At 33.3% G+C, this 19,465-nt stretch overlaps 1 protein-coding gene and 1 long non-coding RNA gene across 3 annotated transcripts; both read left to right on the top strand.

The window, feature by feature from the left end:
* Positions 1-5,843: 5,843 nt before the first annotated feature.
* LOC147283660 (uncharacterized) lies at positions 5,844-9,563 on the top strand. Its single transcript, XR_015122363.1, has 2 exons — positions 5,844-6,109; positions 7,775-9,563. It is a non-coding gene; the product is annotated as an uncharacterized LOC147283660 (long non-coding RNA).
* Positions 9,564-11,452: 1,889 nt separating this feature from the next.
* Positions 11,453-19,461, top strand: PAD4 (alpha/beta-Hydrolases superfamily protein). Of its 2 annotated transcripts, XM_086243171.1 has the most exons (5): positions 11,496-11,622; positions 11,747-11,774; positions 11,871-12,327; positions 17,706-18,431; positions 18,530-19,461. In XM_086243171.1, exons 3-5 carry the CDS (start codon positions 11,887-11,889, stop codon positions 19,337-19,339), a joined length of 1,977 nt encoding a protein of 658 aa, XP_086099297.1. In that variant the 5' UTR covers positions 11,496-11,622; positions 11,747-11,774; positions 11,871-11,886; the 3' UTR covers positions 19,340-19,461. The 2 variants fall into 2 exon arrangements, with proteins under 2 accessions (XP_086099296.1, XP_086099297.1); XM_086243170.1 differs by lacking the exon at positions 11,747-11,774 and having other exon boundaries at positions 11,453-11,622.
* Positions 19,462-19,465: the final 4 nt, after the last annotated feature.

Raw genomic sequence — 19,465 nt, 5'->3', positions numbered from 1 at the left:
GTGGAGGATGACCATGAGGACGCTCAAGTAGAATCACATTCAATTCCCACCGGCCCTGCTGCATCGACTATTTCGAAGAAGCGGAAAGAAATAAATGTCCCCGACGTAAGACTAGCTGTAAGACGAAGCAATAGAATCAAGGGCAGGTGATGCTCCATTGCAAATTGGTTAGGTATGTCTTGTCTCTTGTGTACATGTCTTTCAAATTGGTTTAATTGGATTAATTGGATTGGTTTGTTGGTGGATTGGTTTGCTGCTCTCCTTGAAATTGGATTATTTGGATTAATTGGTTTGTTGGTGTTACTCTGAGGTTATTGAAATGATGTATGTGTGCGTTCATTTTTTTTATTTTTCATTATTTTTCAATGTGGACTTGTATGAGGATGTGTTACATATTGTGATACATGAACATTTGGAGTATATATTACTGCAATGTCAATCCATTCCAGCCCAATGTGCAATTGCTATATCAAAGTGGCAGTTTGACACCCCTGTTTGACAATCACAGTTCGACATGCAATCAATTTATATTTTAAAACTCTTTGGTTTCTACTGGGGTTGAGAGGCATGCTTTGTTTAGAGGCATTGGCCAATGTTAAGTGGAACTGTGGGACATCAGTCTGTATCTTATAAGAGAAAACACAATACAACTTCTAAGGTTTTGCTTTTTAATTAGGTGTGTGAAGTCTACCTTGCCTAAATAAGATACCTTTACTAACCACAATCTTCTTTTGAATGAAAGCAATGGAATGGCTGCTCACATGCCAGTCCTTCATATGTAGAGTTGATTGAATCACCTCTCATCCTATCTCTTTTTAGGTAGGTCTTGAGGGGAGCTCTGTTGGGCAGTGGTGGCTGGATATGATTGGCAAAACGTTGGATGAAGGGTCAACATTTGAACGTGTTGGTTCCAGGCAGTTGGCAGGATTGCTCATTGCTATGTGGTGAGAATCTTTAACGGGAAGATCCCCAGTGTATTGGTTGCTTTTTCTTTATTAATAAAATTTCTGTTGCTCATCTTTTTTTTTTTTTTTAATTTATGGCTTTTTTCCTTGCTGAGCCTCTCATTAAGGCAGTTCAATTTTTGTCTTTCAGGGTGAGAAATGATCTTACGACTCATGTCGGGGATGTCGATGCTGCAGCAGTTCCATGTGGTTTTAGGCGTGCCATTGGTAACTTCGTAAGGTTGCCTCTGTTATGCTGATTTGTATTGTATGATAGAAATTGATTTTGTGTTGCGATCAATCATAGAAAATGCTTTCTAAGAAAACAAAGTGACAAAAAAGAAAGAAAGATGAAAGATGTAAAGATAGAGATTGCCTTTAGTGTTTTGTATGTAGGATGAATTGTAATAGGTTTATGCTTGGCCCGGTAGCTATTTTGAGTTCAAAGTTCAAACTACATATATCTGGTGGAAAATAAGTGTTAATATCAGTTATACATTGCAAATGGGATTTGACATTTAGAACAGATATAAGTGTTAATACCGTTATCGGTGGTCTCTATCTCCCTTTTATGTCCATTGATATGCATAAACACAGGTATACTGATACTTTGATTCATAATAGTATGATGTTTTCATATACATTTTATTACTCTTAATACTAATGTGGCTAAAGATTTGTTCAAACAAGGAGCTATTGGTTTGAGGATTAGAATGTATGAGTTTCTAATGCTTCACGGTACAAATGTATGTATATACCATGACTCAAATTGCATCTTTCTGGATTTTGAACTACTTGGTATATAATCAATTTTGTTCCAGCCATTTTGATAAAGCATTGATGCCTTTTCAGGCTATTGGTAATAATTCTGCAGAAGGGATGCCTGAGTTATCTGAGGCAGACATGGTCATATTTCTCAGTGATTTTAACTATCGGCTGGACGGCATATCTTTCTTGCGGCTATAGATTTTGTTTCTCAAAGATGCTTTGATTGGCTTAGAGAAAGGCATCAGCTCTGAGTGGAAATGGAAGCTGGAAATGTCTTCCAAGGAATGCATGAGGCGGATATTACATTTCCTCCTACATACAAGTTTGAAAGGCATCAAGCTGGTTTAACAGGTACATTTTACTGTACTTGCATGAGTTTCTAAAGTCATTGCTTTGGTCGAGCACCCAAACAGGATTGGATGAAGATTCTTAACTGAATACTAAGTAACCTATTTAGGGCCGTAGCAATATTTGGTTATAACTTGTTGTGTGTTGGGTGATCCAAGACTCAATTGACAATGTTTCTGTGCTTATTGAATCTCTATCTCATTATTTAATTTTTTTTATTGCCCTGAACCTTTTGTACTTACCATCTTCATGAATTTGAATTTGCCAAAATCCATTTTTCATATCAAATTTGGAAAAAATAACTGATTGGCTTAGTCTGTTTATCAAATCTCTCTTGTTTGGAATTAGATATTTTATCAATTCTAGGATATTATTAATGGATTTATAATTTATGACTAATCGTGGTGTACCTCGTTCTAATTCAGCATTTTTCTGAACATTAAAGGCTGGACAAGACCAAGGAGATTTACTTTTCTTGATCATTCCTTTGTTGAGTAATTCAGTAATTTCATTTTTACAGAATTCCATGATTTCTTGACTTATTTGGATATGTCTTGCTTTTGTTGGGATATTTTTCTCATTAAATTTTTTAATATAAGGAAGTTTGACTATATGTTTCTTTCTATGCCAGAAGGCAGTAGGAAGGTCAGAACAACTTCTCGTTTGATTTTTTGTTCAAAATTATTAATCATTTGTTGAAGAATTGTACTAGTTAATTGATCTTTAATTCGTTTGAATTTGATTTCTTATTTCAAATAATTTATCTGTTTATTCTTTTGATGGATTAGACTTATGAACTTTGAAATGGAGTTCTTTTGGAAAACATGTAATTCTTTGACTTTTGGTTGGGATATGAATTTAAATTTTATTTTTCACAAGATAGGTAGTGATTTCATCATTTCCTGTGGTAAAAGTATATAACAATACAATGAATGAGAAATCTAAAATAACTTGATATGTCATATTTTTTATTAAAACGAAACATGTTTTAAAGCAAACATTATTTTGGTAGACATGTGCTTTAGGAATTTCATAATTAAGTTCCAATTTACTCCCATTTACTGAGGTTAAGGTTTCGGTTGTTTTACTGAAATATTTTGTAGGTATCATACCATCTTGGATGTAATTTAAATCAGCACCTGCATCAATAAGTGCATTGGTTATTAGTTCGAAATCTTTAATGACTATTTTTACTTTAGAATGCTATTTTTTGAGTTTTATTTGATTTATGATACTTATAATATTTTGATGACTTTTATTTTTATCTTCTTGTTCTGAGTGGTCAGAGTCATGATGAGAATCCTTATGACTTGAACTATGTTGGTCTATTTCTTTAAACTGTTTTAAGTTGTTTTCTATTTTGAGGACATTCATATCTTGTCTGATTGCTTGATTTTCTATTTTTAAATATATATTTTGAGTTTTTAATAATCGGATTTCAGTTTTAATATTGTTTACTTCAATTTGCAAATTTTGGAGTTTTTTATCCTATTAAATTTTTCTAAAGTTGTACTAAGACAGATTTTTGGTTGTGGTATTTTGGGTTTACTTTCATCAATTTGGGTTATAACTTTCCTGAATTGTTTTAAGTATTGAGATTTTAATTATGAATTTTTCAATTTTGCTAATTAAATCTATTAAGAGTTCTTCTTGTTCTTCTTATTTAGTAAGAACATTTATTGTTTTACAGCAAGCATCTGTACAACCGAAATTGATGTTGGGAGAATTAGATTGGGTATCTTCAATTTCGGTGTTAGAGGTTGTAAGTAAGGTATTACTGGTATTTTCTGCCTTAATACAATCAGTGTCTCTTAATTCTAGAATCCTGATTAGGCTGTCGTTTACTTCATTAGATATGGTTAATTGGTTAATTGCTTTTTTGACTTTATATTCATTTGCAAAATGTCATTTTTTGTTACACTTGATTTTACTTTTGTCTGTGATTTGTTGTTTTTTATCTGATTTCCTTTTTTGTGACTGGTGTTGATGTGTTGGTTTACTTTTCTTATAGAAATTATTTGTTGTAAATTTCTCTTAATGTTTTTATAATATGTTTTATAAGGGTATTTTTTCCTTCGTTTATATTTCTGCGATAGAGCTATGAAGGGTAGCCTATATTGTTCACAGAAAATTTTCATTTCATATTTAGCAGTTCTTCTATTTTTACTGGATTGTTTACTTATTTTCATGTCAATGCACATTTTTAAACCTTATTTTTGAATAGTAGTTATGATGTTTCTGTAAGTAAGGTTATCATAATTTATTATATTATTTTCATTACTTAGGATTTGTCTTATTTTATGAGCAATTAAGTTTGCCAATGAATTAATAAATTTTTCTTTTCAAAATGGTTGATTACTATCTGCTCTTAACATAACCCTTGAAATAAATACATCTTGGTACCATCTAAAATCACTTAAGGTAGGACATCGAAAATTACTATGTTGATCATGGATCCTAAATGTGACGTTACTAGGTGTTCCAATAAAATGTTTAATGATTGTAAAAAATAATGTGTTTACTGCATCAGGAATTCTCATGCCAATTTTCTCATTGAATATTGGGATGTCATCTTCATCGTGTTTTACTGAGTGTTTGATTTTTAACCTAGAGTTTTTTGTAAGATGTTTTTCCCACTAGGAATGTAACATTCCTGTAAACCAGTTACTGAGAGGTCAACAATCTCTGTTTGACTAAGATTATGGCTCGTAGTGTAGCTGTTAGCTACCATAGACATATGTTGTAATTTATTTAGAATTTCTTGTTCAGATAAACCATCTACATGACATCTCTTTCCACAGTAATAGTTAAGGGCCTCCATGGACAAAACAAATATGAAGAACAGAGAAGAACAAAGGTAAAGAACTAAGACCCATGTTGGTAAAGAGTAGAGGTGAAGGATTCAAATTACAATTTTGAGAAAGTGTGTGTGTTTTGGGGAAACTAAAGGGTCAGGGAATGGTATGGTTGTCCTGGAGGAAGGGTAATGTTGTGATGGCGCCATGTCGACAAGTATTCCTCATCAGGAAAAGTCACGCTGGCATTTAACTCATATTTTAACAGATCAATGGACGGAAGTACCCGATCTACTAACTATATTGAAAAAATTAGGCTCAATTACAAAATGCACTCACCAACTATGAGGGGTATTTCAGATTGGTCCATAAAAAAAATGTTTCAAATTAGTATACTAACTAATAGAAAGTTACAAAATAGCACGTACATTACAAATTCTGTCAATAAAGGTGTTAAATGCTAGTGTAGACAGTGCTAATATGAATTTTTTGAATAATGTGAACACTAAATTTACACCACATGGATTAATGATAACAAGTTTAAGGATTTAAAAGTTTTTGTAGTTTTTTATTTATTAATATGACATTATAAATCCATGTATAGCAAATTTGATGTCCACATTATTAAAAAAATTCACGTCATCGTTGTCCAAAGTTGCATTTAACTATCTTTCTTGACGGAATTCATAACAAATATATTATTTTGTAACTTTTTATTAGTTAGTGTACTAATTTGAAACATTTTTTTGTTCATGGACTAATTTGAAATACCTCCCATAGTTGGTTGTTGTATTTGTAATTGAGCATAATTTTTTCAATATAGTTAGTAGATCGGGTACTTAATTGAAATATTTTGTTGTCCATTGACTTTAGTTAAAATGACATATATATAGTTAAATGTCTAAATTAAATTTATGCCTTGAAACTACTCGACCTAAGTGAAAAAAGAGGGAAGCCAAAAATGTAATTTGGCCTTAAATAAAAAACACCAAGGGTTGGACCTGTTGGTTGAGCAGCTCCATCTGCATGGCTTGTGGCTCCAATCGCCATGGCCCCGACTCCCATCGCAAATCCCATCTAAAAAAAACTCACTGCAACCCATAGAAGAAAAGAAAACACACCAAACAAGAAAAAGGTCTTCAGGTGGAGAGAATGGAAACATCAAATTCTTCCTTTTCTTTGAACGGATATGATCTGGGTCTAGTGGGTCGCATGGGTACTGTAATGGGTGTCCAATTGGGTCTGCAGTTTTGGGTATGTATTTCAATTCCATGCCCTAGAATCTTGGTTTTGTCTTTCTTTCAATTTTATTTTATATTTTTGTTTGATTCTTAATTTGTTTTTGAGTATATAATATGTTTATATATTGATTTCTCTCTTTATGAATCGATTCTTTTGTGTCTATTAATCATTACAATTTCATCTCGGTAATTTTAAGATGTGGAGATAATTTAAGGGTTTTTCAAAACAAGTGAATTTTTTTTTTTTTTTTTAAAGAACATCCTTCTTTCATTTGTAAGTACACAAATGAAAGAAGGTTGGAGATAGCATATCAACATCATATCAAAATAAGTTCATATCTTATAAACTGTAAAGTCTGTAATGCTTTTTTTCTAGAATGTAATGTAACTGTTGCTTGTAGATGTTTAATTTAATTTAATTTTTTTGTGGTTCTATTTCTGGACAATTTTATGATTATAATATCCTTAGAAACTGTCCGTGAGAAACTAACGAAATTAGGTTGACAGAAATGGTGTTACCATAGTCATTTCGCCACTGCACCAGATAAGGCAAGATAACTGAAAGCCAAGGCCCAGAAATGGTCGTTTAAGGTAGTCCTTGTTTTTGTAGTTGTTGATTTCTTCACCTTGAGTTTGATAAAGGAAGGCAAAGGCCCTCTTTGGCTTTAACACAAAGTAATACAAATATAAAACCAATATCCCAAACCCACCAAACAACACTGATAGTATCATCTTTGCTGCAATTGTTTGCCTTGCTTTCAGTTTTTTTGCCTCTCCTTTCTTTCTTTTTCTCTTTCTCTTACTTACCCTCTTTTTCTTTTTAGCGATGGACTTATGATGCAAATCACTGCATCAGCATCAGCATCAGCATCAGCATCATCATCATCATCATCATCATCATCATATATGTATTTACTATTTACTTAGATGGTCTACATGCCTTTTGAACACATGTTGTCTCTTTTGGCATCTTTCTCCTTATACCAAATGAAGCATGCAGTGTGTAATACGTCTCTCTCTGATTCCCTTTTGTACATGTGTCTATTATAGCATCCCTTGTATCCTGGGTACTTATTCATAGTAAATTGTTGGTCCATTGGGTGAAAGATTTTGCAAAGTGCTGTGTTCTTTGTTTTTCTAACAGTAATAAGTATTCTCAATTTGTTATTGCTTTTGTAAGCAATTTAAAAGAAATTATTCAAGTGAGAAATTGTGATATACTATTCCTTTTTCTTCATTATTTTTGTGGAAGTACTTTGTACTCTCCAAAAACAGATGTATATATGATGCCAAACAAAAATGACCTGAAACTAAAATGAATTTCAAATGATAGAATACAAGACTGTGGTGTTAAAGAACAATACTATAAAAACTTCATACGAAGAAGCAAAACCCATTAACCCTTAATGAATAAAATGTATTTGTATTTTAACTGGCAGAGTTTCAGCCCTTGTCCACATTTTGTTCTGTGTTTTTGATTGATAAATTTATGTTTCTTCTTAAAAAGAAACTTTTGGGGCCACATGTAAAATTATGTTTATATATTTGCAAGACGGAAAAGTAGGGGGTGCTTTAGAAATTTTTTCTTATTTTCAAAAGTCACCTTTTCCAGTATTGCTGAACAGAGCCGAGTCTATATATTGTTATGTGTTGATCATTAACTTGTTGATTTCCTCAGAGTTGTACTGTGCCAAATTAAGTGTAGCACGGATGGTATTGAAGCAAGTTCGATTGTTGTATCTATGCCATCTCTAAGCTTTGGGGAGAGATTTGAGAATGCATATGAAGTAATCTTAGTATTGGAAAATTGAGAGCAATTTGCCACTCATGGTTCAGTAAATCCTGGATACTAACAAGTTGCCGAAAAATAGCTTGGAGACCATTTCGCTAATTAGGTGACTTCTTTCTTGCTTTTTCCACTATATTTTAGTCTATCTTTGTTTTTCTGTTATGCACGCATACATTGAGGACATTGTTTACTTTTGGATGGGAGAAGTAGGAGTGTCTATTTAATTATTTTTGGCAATATATTAGATTGCACCTTTTTTAGTTGTTCTTATTTTAATTTTCGTCACTTTTTTTTAAAAGAAAAAAAAAATTAATTATAAAAAATTATGAGGTTATTTTTTTGTGATGTCTTGACTTTTCAGTATTATATATGCCTATTATGATCAGCTTGATTGCATTGAACTTAAATTGAGATTTGATATTCATGCATGAATTTAAGATTGGGAACACTTGAATGATGTGATAATTATCCCAGTTTTTAATCTTTTTCATTTATTTCTGGTTAATGGATGATTCATTTGTTACACTTTGTTAATTTTCACAAGCACACTACACTTTTTTTGGGGATAATGTTAGAGACCGATTGTAAGGAGGGTTAGATGACTTTTTTTGATTGATATTTGACTTTAAAAAAAAAATCTGAAAAAAAAAAAAGAAAAAAGAAAAATTGTGTTTGAACTTTGAACCGAGATTTTCACTTAGTAACCTGGCCTCTTGCCTAATCAGTAGTGAGTGCTCGCATAAACCGGTGAAATTTTAGTGTGAATAATTAATCGCATAAATCGCATAGCTTTACAAACTTCACTTCAATTTCTTCTTCTTCTTTTTCGTCTTTTTTTTTTTGTTTTTTCCCTAGTTTTTACTGACCAAAATGGGTGAAGATTTTCTCAAATCATCACCTCCCAAGGTTTTTTCTTTCTCAGTCTTTCCTTCTTTCTTTTTTTGTTGCTTTTATCACGAGGGTTTTGGTAGCATTACTCTTTTTGTTACTTTGTTGGGTTGCTAAGAAAATGTGAGGAAAAAAGATAGATCGAACTACCAAATTTAATAGGCCTTTAAAATAGAAATCCAGCTTCACTTGGCAGTTCCAATACAGCATAAGATCCAAATTTCATTTTAGAGCTACCAAACAGAGGTTTTATATTTTTTTTTTTTTCTGAATTTTTCTTTGGTTTTTTGGTTTGTTTGTTGACTTGGGAAGATTCCAAGCCCAGTTGATGTTGCTCGAGTTTCTCCACTTATGAACCTTTGTCCTACACAGACAGTACAATTTCATTCAATATTCTCAAAATTTAATAATTTTCTGTTTCTAATATAGAGTTGTGAAATTGAAGAGAAGTGGATTCACTCAATCTTCAGTTCATCCGGATAATAGTTAAAGATTCAAGGAAGATAGCGAAAATCAGAACCCCAACCTATCAACCCCTCCATATATGAAATAACCAAGCTAAGGTCTTCAAGGCTGCAATCAAATCAAGCACAGAGAAGAAGCAACCAATTGACAGCACACCGCAGCACATAGTTTTTTTATTTGTGTTTTTTCTTATTTTTTCTTTGGCTAAATTTCACTTTTGATCCATGTAGTTTGGGTTAGGTATTATTTTGGTTCATGTAGTTTCAACTATTATGATTTTAGTTTTGTAGTTTACAAATCGTTATAATTCAAAAACACGTTAGCATTTTCGTTCATCAAATCGTCAAATTTGTCGTGCTTTTGGTCTTGTATTTACGAACTTTTGTTATTTTGGTAATGTATTTTACATACTGTTAGCAATTTAATGACTAATTTAACAAATAAATAAGCATAAAAGCTAACATGTCTTTAAATTAAAAAAATAAATTGAAATGTCCAAAATACTCACACACATGCTAAACATGTGATTGTCACGTCATTTTTCTTCTCTAGCATTTATAATGTTAGTGCAGGGCCAAAATTGCCAAACTTGAAACTTCGAGAATAAGAGTGAAAAAATGAAGCAAATTACGGAGACCAAAAATGTAATTTGGGTTCTTTTCCCAAATGTACATTCATGTGGTTATTCATTTTTCACCATTATGCTTATATATGTTTTTTTGGCCACGCACCATTATGCTTATGTTTATGTATCATGATTCATGTTCCCAAATTCAATGACTAGTTCAAAAATTAACGAATAAAATTGTTAATGTGTCATTTAATTACAATGATTTGTAAACTACAAAATTAAAATTGAAATTAAAACAATTAAAACAATAGAAATTAAAGTAAAACTTAACTCAAAATACAAAACCAAAAGTGAAATTTAACTTTTTATTTTGTTATATATCTTAAAAGCTTAAAATAACTTCAAAATTAAACAACTAAAAAAAATAAATTGAAATGTCTAAAATACGTACTCACATGCTAAACATGTGACTGTCACGTCACTTTTCGTCTCTAACATTAATGATGTTAACGTTTTAGACTTAATTACAAGCTAAATTAAATCACAAGATTTAAATTACCGAAATTAAAATTAAACAACGAGAATAAAAGTGAAAAATGAAACAAACTACAGAAATAAAAAATGTAATTTGGCATTTTCTTTTTTCCCAAATGTACGTTGATGTCGTTATCATTGTTCACCATTATGTTTGTGTTTATGCATAATGATTCATGATTCCAGACCCCGCTTAAAACGCAACCGCGTTTGTTAGCGCGCATGGCATAACATATGGCCCACAAACATGACCACTTACAAGGACGATAGGGATTTAAAATTTTAAACGTGTGATTGAAACCCAACCATACAATTTTAATCCCCTCCCCCGTACTACACACGGTTTTGAAAGTCAAAGTTGGTCAATGCATGAATAAAATAGACCCCCCACTTAACCTAGCTTCTTTTTTTTTTTTTTTTTAAATCAAAATCCCACTTAGTAGTTGTAGTGGACTGTAATATATTATTACCATTTTTGTTTGAGAGAGGATATATGGACTTGAAATATTCTTATTTAACAAAGTGCGAAAAAAATATCTTTAGTCACAACAATAGTTCATTGGAAGACCTTAATTAATTTAAGGGATTAATACCATTTTGCTCCCCAGACTATTACACTTGTATCAGTTTGTTCCCCAGACTTCTAATTTAGAAAATTAAGGACTCTGACTTTTTCAATTTTGCCAATTGAGGTTCTTTTGTCAATTTACACATTTTTTATCTAAATCTTTGAGGGCAAAATGGTCCCTTCCAATTAGATCTTATCATTTTTTCTTCATGCATCATTTTTCCTCTTTTATTTCTTGCTAAATTTTGCTTGATCATCTCGACATTTTAGATGAAAAATGTATAAATTGACGGAATAACCTTAATTGGCAAAATTGAAAAAGTCAGGGTCCTTAATTTTCCAAATTAGAAGTCTGAGGAGCAAACTGATACATGTGTAATAGTCTGGAGAGCAAAATGACATTAATCCCTTAATTTAATGGTTCTCCACTATTCCATTTTCCAAACCAACCCCCACAAAATAAAATGGCAAATGATGTTCCAATATCAATTATAAAAGCATAAATTGCACCCCAAAAAAATAAAAAAAAGAACCCACTAATTAATAAGCCAACAACCTTTTCTATTTCAACCCTCGAGTACCATTTTCAAAGACACGAGATATTCCTTTCAAACTTTAGCCTCTAATAAGCAAAGACCGCAGAGAAGAAAGAAGAAAGAAGAAGAAGAAGAAAAAGAAAGATCATCTCGCTATGGATGCCGAAGCTTCACCGTAAGTTACTCAATTAATCCTTTTTCCAGCTATGAATTTGACCAAGAAAAATTTTCTCGAGAAAAAAAAAAAAGAACAAAGAACAAAGAAAGAAAGAAAGTTCATATTTTTTTTTTTTTGCCAGGACTCAGGAGAAAGAAAGTTAATTAAGGGTGTGGTGTTAATTTGTTAAATATTAGTTAATTTTGTATTTTGTAATAATGAATATATGAGTACTTATTAATAATTAGTATGTACTGTACGTGCAGGTTTGAGAGCAGTGAGATGGTGGCGAGTTTGTTGGCGTCAACCCCTTTGCTGAGGGAGTCATGGAGGGTATGCAGCGTAGCCAACGCCACCGCTGCTCCCTCCAGTTTTGTGTCGGAGCAAATCGGAGACGTCGGATATTTTGCTTTCTCCGGCGTCCAATTCACGACGTCGTCTAAAGGAGAAGACTCATCATCATCATCATCAGCAGCAGCAGCAGCAGCAACTGATCATTGCAGAAACTTGGTGCCCTTGGATACTGCTGGCAATGGGCTTTTCTCTCCATTAATGCATAATAATCATAATTATAATCATAATCATAATCATAATCATAATCAATATAATCATAATGATGCTGGAAGTACTGGAGAAGAGGAAGACGAGCCTTCAGTGATGGTGCATGAAGGGCTGCTCAACCTCTTCCTATCTCTGCATACCTCCCCAAATTTCCAATACCAGGTTAGATTTATTTTTCATTTCTTATTATTATTATTATTATTATTTTTTTTTTGATACTTAATTTGTTCCTTTTTAATTTATTATTTAAACAAAATTAAAATTGCATATGCATACAATATTTATAAGAAAACCACATATCAAACGTTTATTAATTCATGACCCATGAGAGTTGAACCTCCTGAAACCACCTCCAATATATATAGATCGATGAGAATGATGCCATATTACACCAGAGATAATGGGTCTATTTTACTTTGGTTTTTTTTTTTTTGGCCACTTATTTTACTTTGGTTTGAGTTGAGCCTAATAAGTAGTTGTATGAATAATCCTTGTATGGTGATTGGTGGCCTCATATATATATAATATTATATGACACTATTATTGCATCAGGCTCTTCAATAAATTGAGGTACACCTCAACTTATTTATGTCTAGATATATCCTATTAGGACTCATACAAGTCGTTTTGTGTCAATCCGAACCGTTCATTTTTTACATATTCATTAATAGATCATCCTTGCAAAAAATTAGGCAAATCAAAAATTATTTGCCTATCTAATTTTGATCAAATAAATGGACGAACCAAATATTTTCGATGAAACTGTCCATTTGTTTTATCAAAGTTAGATATGCAAATGATTTTCGATTTGACTAATTTTTTGTAAGGATGATCTATCAATGAAAATGTAAAAAATGAACGGTTTGAATCGACACAAAACGACGCGTGTGGGCTCCAACAATGTCATATCTCAACATAAATAAGTTGAGATATACCTCAATAGAATAGAAGGAGCCTGATTGTTGCATATATATGTTAATAACCAAATTAATATGTAAAAAGAACATAAGTTTTAACTAGGGGTGGGTCGGAATACCGCTATAACCGAACCGCACCCGAAAATCGACGCGACCGATCCGCCCAGCAACCGCTCCGACGAGAGCCGACGCATGGTTGCGGTTTTCTAAACGATCCGATAGGGGGCGGAGGCGGAGGCGGCTTCTAAACCCCCACACCGTCGGTAAACCGCACCAACCGACCCTTCTTCACCTTCTTCATCTTCTTCTTCTCTCTTGGTTTCTGGCAGCAAGCAGCTTCTTCTTCTTCTTCTCCTCTCCTGGTTTCTCTTTTTTTTCCTCTCCTAGTTTCTGGCGCGCAGCAACTTCTTCTTCTTCTTCAACCTGCAACCTCGCCGCCGAGATGGACGACCTTTCTTCTTCGACTACTGCAACCTCGCCGCTGCGATGGACGACCTCAGATGCCGTCGCCGCGATGGACAACCTCAAATGCCGCTGCAGCTTCTTCTTCTTCTTCAACCTGCAAGTCCTGCAACCATCGCACAGCCACACCCAAACAGAAAGCTGGTCGGTTTGGATCCATTTTGAACCGATCCGACCGTCACTTGCGGTTTCACCGACAGTCGGTTCACCGACAGAGTCGGTGGCGGCAGCGGTTGGCGTTTTGCCCATTTCGACCCTTGTCGGTCGGTCGACGGTATGTGACTGCCGGTTCGGTTACCGACACCGACCCACCCCTAGTTTTAACCACATCTAATAAGGCTTTGATTAATGGTTGGGCGAGCATGTCATCTATGAGTACAAACATATATATATATATATATTACATAATTTTTTTTAATCAAACGATAGTAAAATAATTAAAGAAAATTCAAATTTAAAACTTCAGATGTAGAAATAAATATTCTTAAATCACTAGAGATATAGATCGATGTCATCAATCGTATCAAATTCTGAACCTGAAGATCCTTGAATGATTGGTATATATAGAGGCCTTTTTTGAGAGTAAATAGGTGTTCACTTTTGATCATTAAGCCATTGATTTTAGTACCACCGGATACCATCGTAGAAACAATTCACAGCACAGAATCTTTCATAAAAACACACCATGCTATAAAATATAAAGGACAAGTACTAGTCCTTGGCCAAAAAAGAACAAAAAGGACAAGTACTAGTCAAGGTAACTAGGTCACGTTTTATAAATCTATTTATTTAATTATGTGATAATAAATTTATCTTTAGTTAAATAACTTAAATTTGACTACCGGCAAACACTTTTGAGTCTTTGACCAAATAATTGAGTAAAAGTTGATTGAAAAAAGAAATTAATAAGAATAAATTAAGACGAAGATACGATGAAATACCTTAACCAATAAGTGCCTCTAAAAAACAAAAAAAAGAACCAATAAGTGCACCTTGACCAGCCCAGTTTATGATATAGTTTTTTTTTTCTTTAATTTTTAATATAAACCTTAAAATATGTTATCAGATTAGACTTTCACGCGAACATCACGTGTGTGAAATTCAAAAAATTTATTTATGCGAAACTTCCTCTAACCTCACTCATTAATAAGAAAATTATAAAATTACTAACAACAACATTTTTTCTTCACTGTCCATATACAAAAAAAATAATAATAACAGTTGTAGGCTTGTAGCATGATAAAAAAATTGGGTTTTTTTTTTTTTTTTTTTTTTTTTTTTTTTTTTTTTTTTTTTTTTTTAAGTCCAACACGAAAAATATCCTAATCGGTCGATCTACCTGCAAAAATACGGTAATAGGCCAGTCTACTTTAATGAGCCGAGAGTTCGGCACCTTCACCGAGCACTCGGTACAACTCACCAAGCGCTTGGCAAATTGCCATTATGCGCTCATACATTGCCATTGTCAAACAATGATAATTATTGTTATTGTGCAAAAGTAACTATTTAAATTACAAAAACACACTATGTGACAGTAACAATGTCAGACAGTGGCAATTTGCCCTTTAAAAAAAAGAAAAAAACTCACCGAGCGCTCGGCACAGAAAACACAGAACAAAACATAATGTGGATGTATTCATCATTTCAACTTTTTAAGTAAATTTATTTATCATTAAGAGCTGTAAAATAAACTTTAAAGTAATTTACTTAAATAATAATAATAATCTATCAATGTACTTCTTTTGTGGGGGAGTTCTCATAAAACAATACGACCGCCCCTTGTAGAATATTTCCCAAATGAGACACTCATAGGCAACGAAGTGCATACTTGTCCATTTGCTTAAATATCCTATAAATTAGACTTTAGATATCATTATTCTCATGACTTTGACTTGCATGATTGCATCCTTATTGAAAATGAGGTTTCTTTTCTTTATACCATGTTTCATATTTATTGACAAAAAATAAAATTTTCATAAAAAATTAACCGAATTTTCTCCTGCTAAGTGGCACATTCTTTTACCCACAATAAATTGTCTATTGACAGTTGTGAAAGTGCATGCCAAAATTTTTTTTTTAAAAGGCCAAAATTTGTTTATATAATAGTAATATAAACCCAACCTCTAGCTACATGCCAAATTTTTTTTTTTTTTAAAAAGGCCAAAATTTGACTAGTAATGCTATTGACAAGATGGTCCCATATAAATATACAACTTTTTTAGTAACTAATGATTAAGGTGCTTTAATAAAAGTAAAGTTCTTTTTAATTAAAATAAAAGTAGAGTTCTAATCTATAACTTTTGAAAAAAGGTGTGGGGGTATAAACTATAAAGCATGTGAAAAGGAGGTAATTAAGAGTGTGAAAGTGTGACAGGAATTCAAGAACATTATTTGTAAAGTACTACTTTATTGTAGACAGTTGTTCAATTCCTAAAGCTTGAAATTAAAACCAGACACATGGCAAAAAAAAAAAAAAATTAAAACCAGACACAGAATATTCTGTCTGAATGCCATTAAAATATTCAGTCTGCATGCAAAATACCAGACAGAGTGAGAATGAGACTGGATATGTATCAAAATCTCTCTTTCATCCAGAACTTTCTTTTCTATTTCATCATCAAATGCCTTTTTTTTTTCAACCATAAGTCTATAAGTAGATAAAAAGTAGAGACCAAAAAACATAAGTGGGATAAATAAAAAAAGAAAAAAATATGAAAGGAAATAATTGAAGTAATTTATAAAATTAAAACTAAAACTAAAATATATAATAGTTTAATAAAAAATTATTTTTTTATGTTTATATTGCCTTTTTTTTCGCCTCTCTCATCACCCTCTTGTATTTTGTATCTCTACTGTCTCTAATATAAAAGATAAAAACGTGTCCTTAGAATGGCATTGATTTGCATATATAATTTGCATTTAATTAAAATGGCATTGATTTATCTTTTTTTTTTTTTTTTTATCTTTTTAGATATTATTAACTTATTTCTAACAAGTATGCATGCTTGCTAGTTACATTTGCACTGACAGATTATATAATGAAAAATAACTTTGGTATATAAAATTAGTAACCTAACTTTGTTATGTATAATGCAAATATATTAGAGCCCTTTGATATTTCTCTTTCGGGATATATGTTTGAATTGTAGTTGGAGACTTGGAGCTAAGCTTCCAACTCAAACTGGCTTTCCTGGCTGTTGCATTATTTGCACATCGCTATCTCCGTACGAGAACAAAAGAATTTGGACCTTTTCTCGATTCTCATAGAGAGCCGTGTTGACTAGACAAGTCACCAGATTGCTTTCCCACTGCCATATCTTTCATCAACAAATTGCCAATTCTCTCTCCTTTTCTTTCTTGTTTGGCCTACTGCAGCAAGTTTGCAACTATTTTTTAATCGTGAAATGATGAAAAATGCGGTTATATAAGTGTTAGATATCTCATATTTTTATATCACTTTATATATTAATTTATATGACATTTATACATTGGACACTAAAAAAAAAAAATTTGTTTAATAAAATAATAACACGTGAGATGATATAAAAATATAGTATAAAAATATAGTAAGTATAGGGTATAGCATTATTTCAAATGTCCGGATTGTAGCAAATTCCCTCATGGCCTCATATTATTGAAGAAAAACATAATTTCATGCCCTCCTAGTCGTTCATGCAAGAGTGAAATAATAACCGCTAACTCGAAAGACTGAAAACTTGAGCTGTTAAGAAATAAGTAATTGTGTATCAAACAGGCCCATTAACTTGTTCTAGCAGGCCCATTCAATGAGCTGGGCTGTTATTCCTACCATTCGGCCCATTACAGATATGTTTAAAGTTTTAAAAGATAATTGTGCAAAGTCTGTCTCACCTTAATTACAGTCAATGAATGTAAAGGAAGATGAAGAGTTGTCAATTTGAACAAAGTTTAGAGGGAAAAACAGTTCAACATGCACGAACAGTTACCCATCAAGGAACAAAGAAAGCTAAATATATGCATTCAATTGTTCACTTTTGTTTTAAGTTTTTTTAACTGTAACTTTGATTAGTAGGCTAGCAATTAATAAAGCATGTGCCATTGATCATCTAGACTCAAAAGAAATTGTAGAAACATTGCTTCTCACTGATTCCTTAATGAAATCTATGGTGGTGGCTGGTGCAGATGTCGGCGTTAACAGAGAAAAGCAAGTCCATTGTTATCACAGGCCATTCTATTGGAGGAACAACTGCCTCACTCTGTGCTCTTTGGCTCCTTTCCTACCTCCAATCCATCTCTTCTACCCTCTCAGTCCTTTGCATTACCTTTGGTTCACCATTGCTTGGCAATGAGTCTCTTTCCCGAGCAATCCTCCGCGAAAGATGGGGTGGCAATTTTTGCCATGTGGTCTCCAAGTATGACATCATGCCAAGACTCCTCTTTGCTCCATTAGCATCCTGCACTGCTCAACTGCATTTCTTACTGCAATATTGGCATTTGTCTATGGCTTCTGATCCACATGACTTGGGAATTAAGCTTCCTGTTCAACTTGGCAACGAAGAGAGAGCTGAATTCTTTAGCTTCATATCAGCTCATCTGAAAGTGTCAGCACAGGCAGGAGAAGAGACAGCAAGTAGTTTGTATTGGCCATTTGGGAACTACTTGTTTTGCTCACAAGAGGGAGCTATCTGTGTGGAGAATGCAGCATCTGTTATCAAGATGATGTATTTGATGTTCATCACAGGTAACCCCACTTGCTGCATTGAGGATCATCTCAAGTATGGAGATTATGTTGGGATTGTTTCTTCACAGTTTTTGAACAGAAGCTTCATGCAAGGGGAGTACTTTCCTGAGTCAAGCTATGAAGCAGGGGTTGCTCTAGCATTGCAGGCCTCAGGAATAAGTGGCCATGTACTTAATTAGCTTTCACTATCATTCTCCAGTCTATTCAACATTTCCTTGTGAATGAACTTTTTTCATTGATTTATTTCTTGTTGACTAAATTTCAGGAATTAGCTGCCACACCTGCAAAAGAGTGCCTAAAGATAGCTAGGGGCGCGCGATTAGGACGTACACCAAGCCTGAATTCTGCTAATCTAGCCGTTCAGCTTTCCAAGATCACACCCTATAGAGCACAAATAGAGTGGTACAAAGTGACCTGCGATGAGTGTGATGAGCAACTGGGGTACTACGACTCCTTCAAGTTAAGGGGCTCAAAAAGGGACCACAGAGTCAACATGAACCGGCTCAAGCTTGCTGCATTTTGGAATGATGTAATCGACATGTTGGAGAATAATCGTCTGCCTCATGATTTCCACAGGCGAGCAAAGTGGGTAAATGCTTCCCACTTTTACAAACTCCTGGTAGAGCCATTGGACATTGCAGAATACTATAGATCTGGTATGCACCATTCCAAGGGTCATTACTTGAAGCATGGAAGAGAGAGGAGGTTTTTGATTTTTGATAGGTGGTGGAGAGAGAGAAAGGTTAGCCAGGAAGAACAGCATAATAAGAGAAGCAAATTTGCGAGTTTGACTCAGGATTCGTGCTTTTGGGCAAGGTTGGAGGAAGCTAGAGAGTTGCTAACTAATGTTAGAAGGGAGAGTGATGTAAGGAAGCTACCTTTGCTGTGGGATAATATCCATAGCTTTGAAAGGTATGCAACCAGATTGGTTGAGAGTCAGGAGGTCTCCAAAGACGTTCTAGCAAAGAATTCCAGCTACACTTTGTGGGTGGAAGAGTTGAGAGTATTGAAATCGCAGGTGCAGCAAATCCATCCTCGGCTTCCAAGTCTTAGAGATGGAGAATTAGTTCCATAGTTAACATCTGGAAGCCTATGCAATGCATATATATGTGTTTAAAGATTGCTGCTTTAACTTAATTTGTACTTAAGACTTTTATTGTCAATTTAGTCTTCGATATGGCACCGACACTTCAAGCATGCA

Source organism: Dryas octopetala, chromosome 5, assembly GCF_963921425.1.
Source record: "Dryas octopetala chromosome 5, drDryOcto1.1, whole genome shotgun sequence".
NCBI classification, from domain to species: Eukaryota; Viridiplantae; Streptophyta; class Magnoliopsida; order Rosales; family Rosaceae; genus Dryas; species Dryas octopetala.
Note: the sequence above shows the minus strand (reverse complement) of the source record. Positions and strands in the feature narration are given on the sequence as shown.

What these genes read in the sequence shown, in the direction of transcription:
- PAD4 (XM_086243170.1), top strand. Translation starts at nt 11,603, where the DNA reads ATGGATGCCGAAGCTTCACC. An exon ending in ATGGATGCCGAAGCTTCACC is followed by an intron (nt 11,623 to 11,870) that starts GTAAGTTACTCA and finishes CTGTACGTGCAG; the next exon opens with GTTTGAGAGCAGTGAGATGG. An exon ending in CCCCAAATTTCCAATACCAG is followed by an intron (nt 12,328 to 17,705) that starts GTTAGATTTATT and finishes TGGCTGGTGCAG; the next exon opens with ATGTCGGCGTTAACAGAGAA.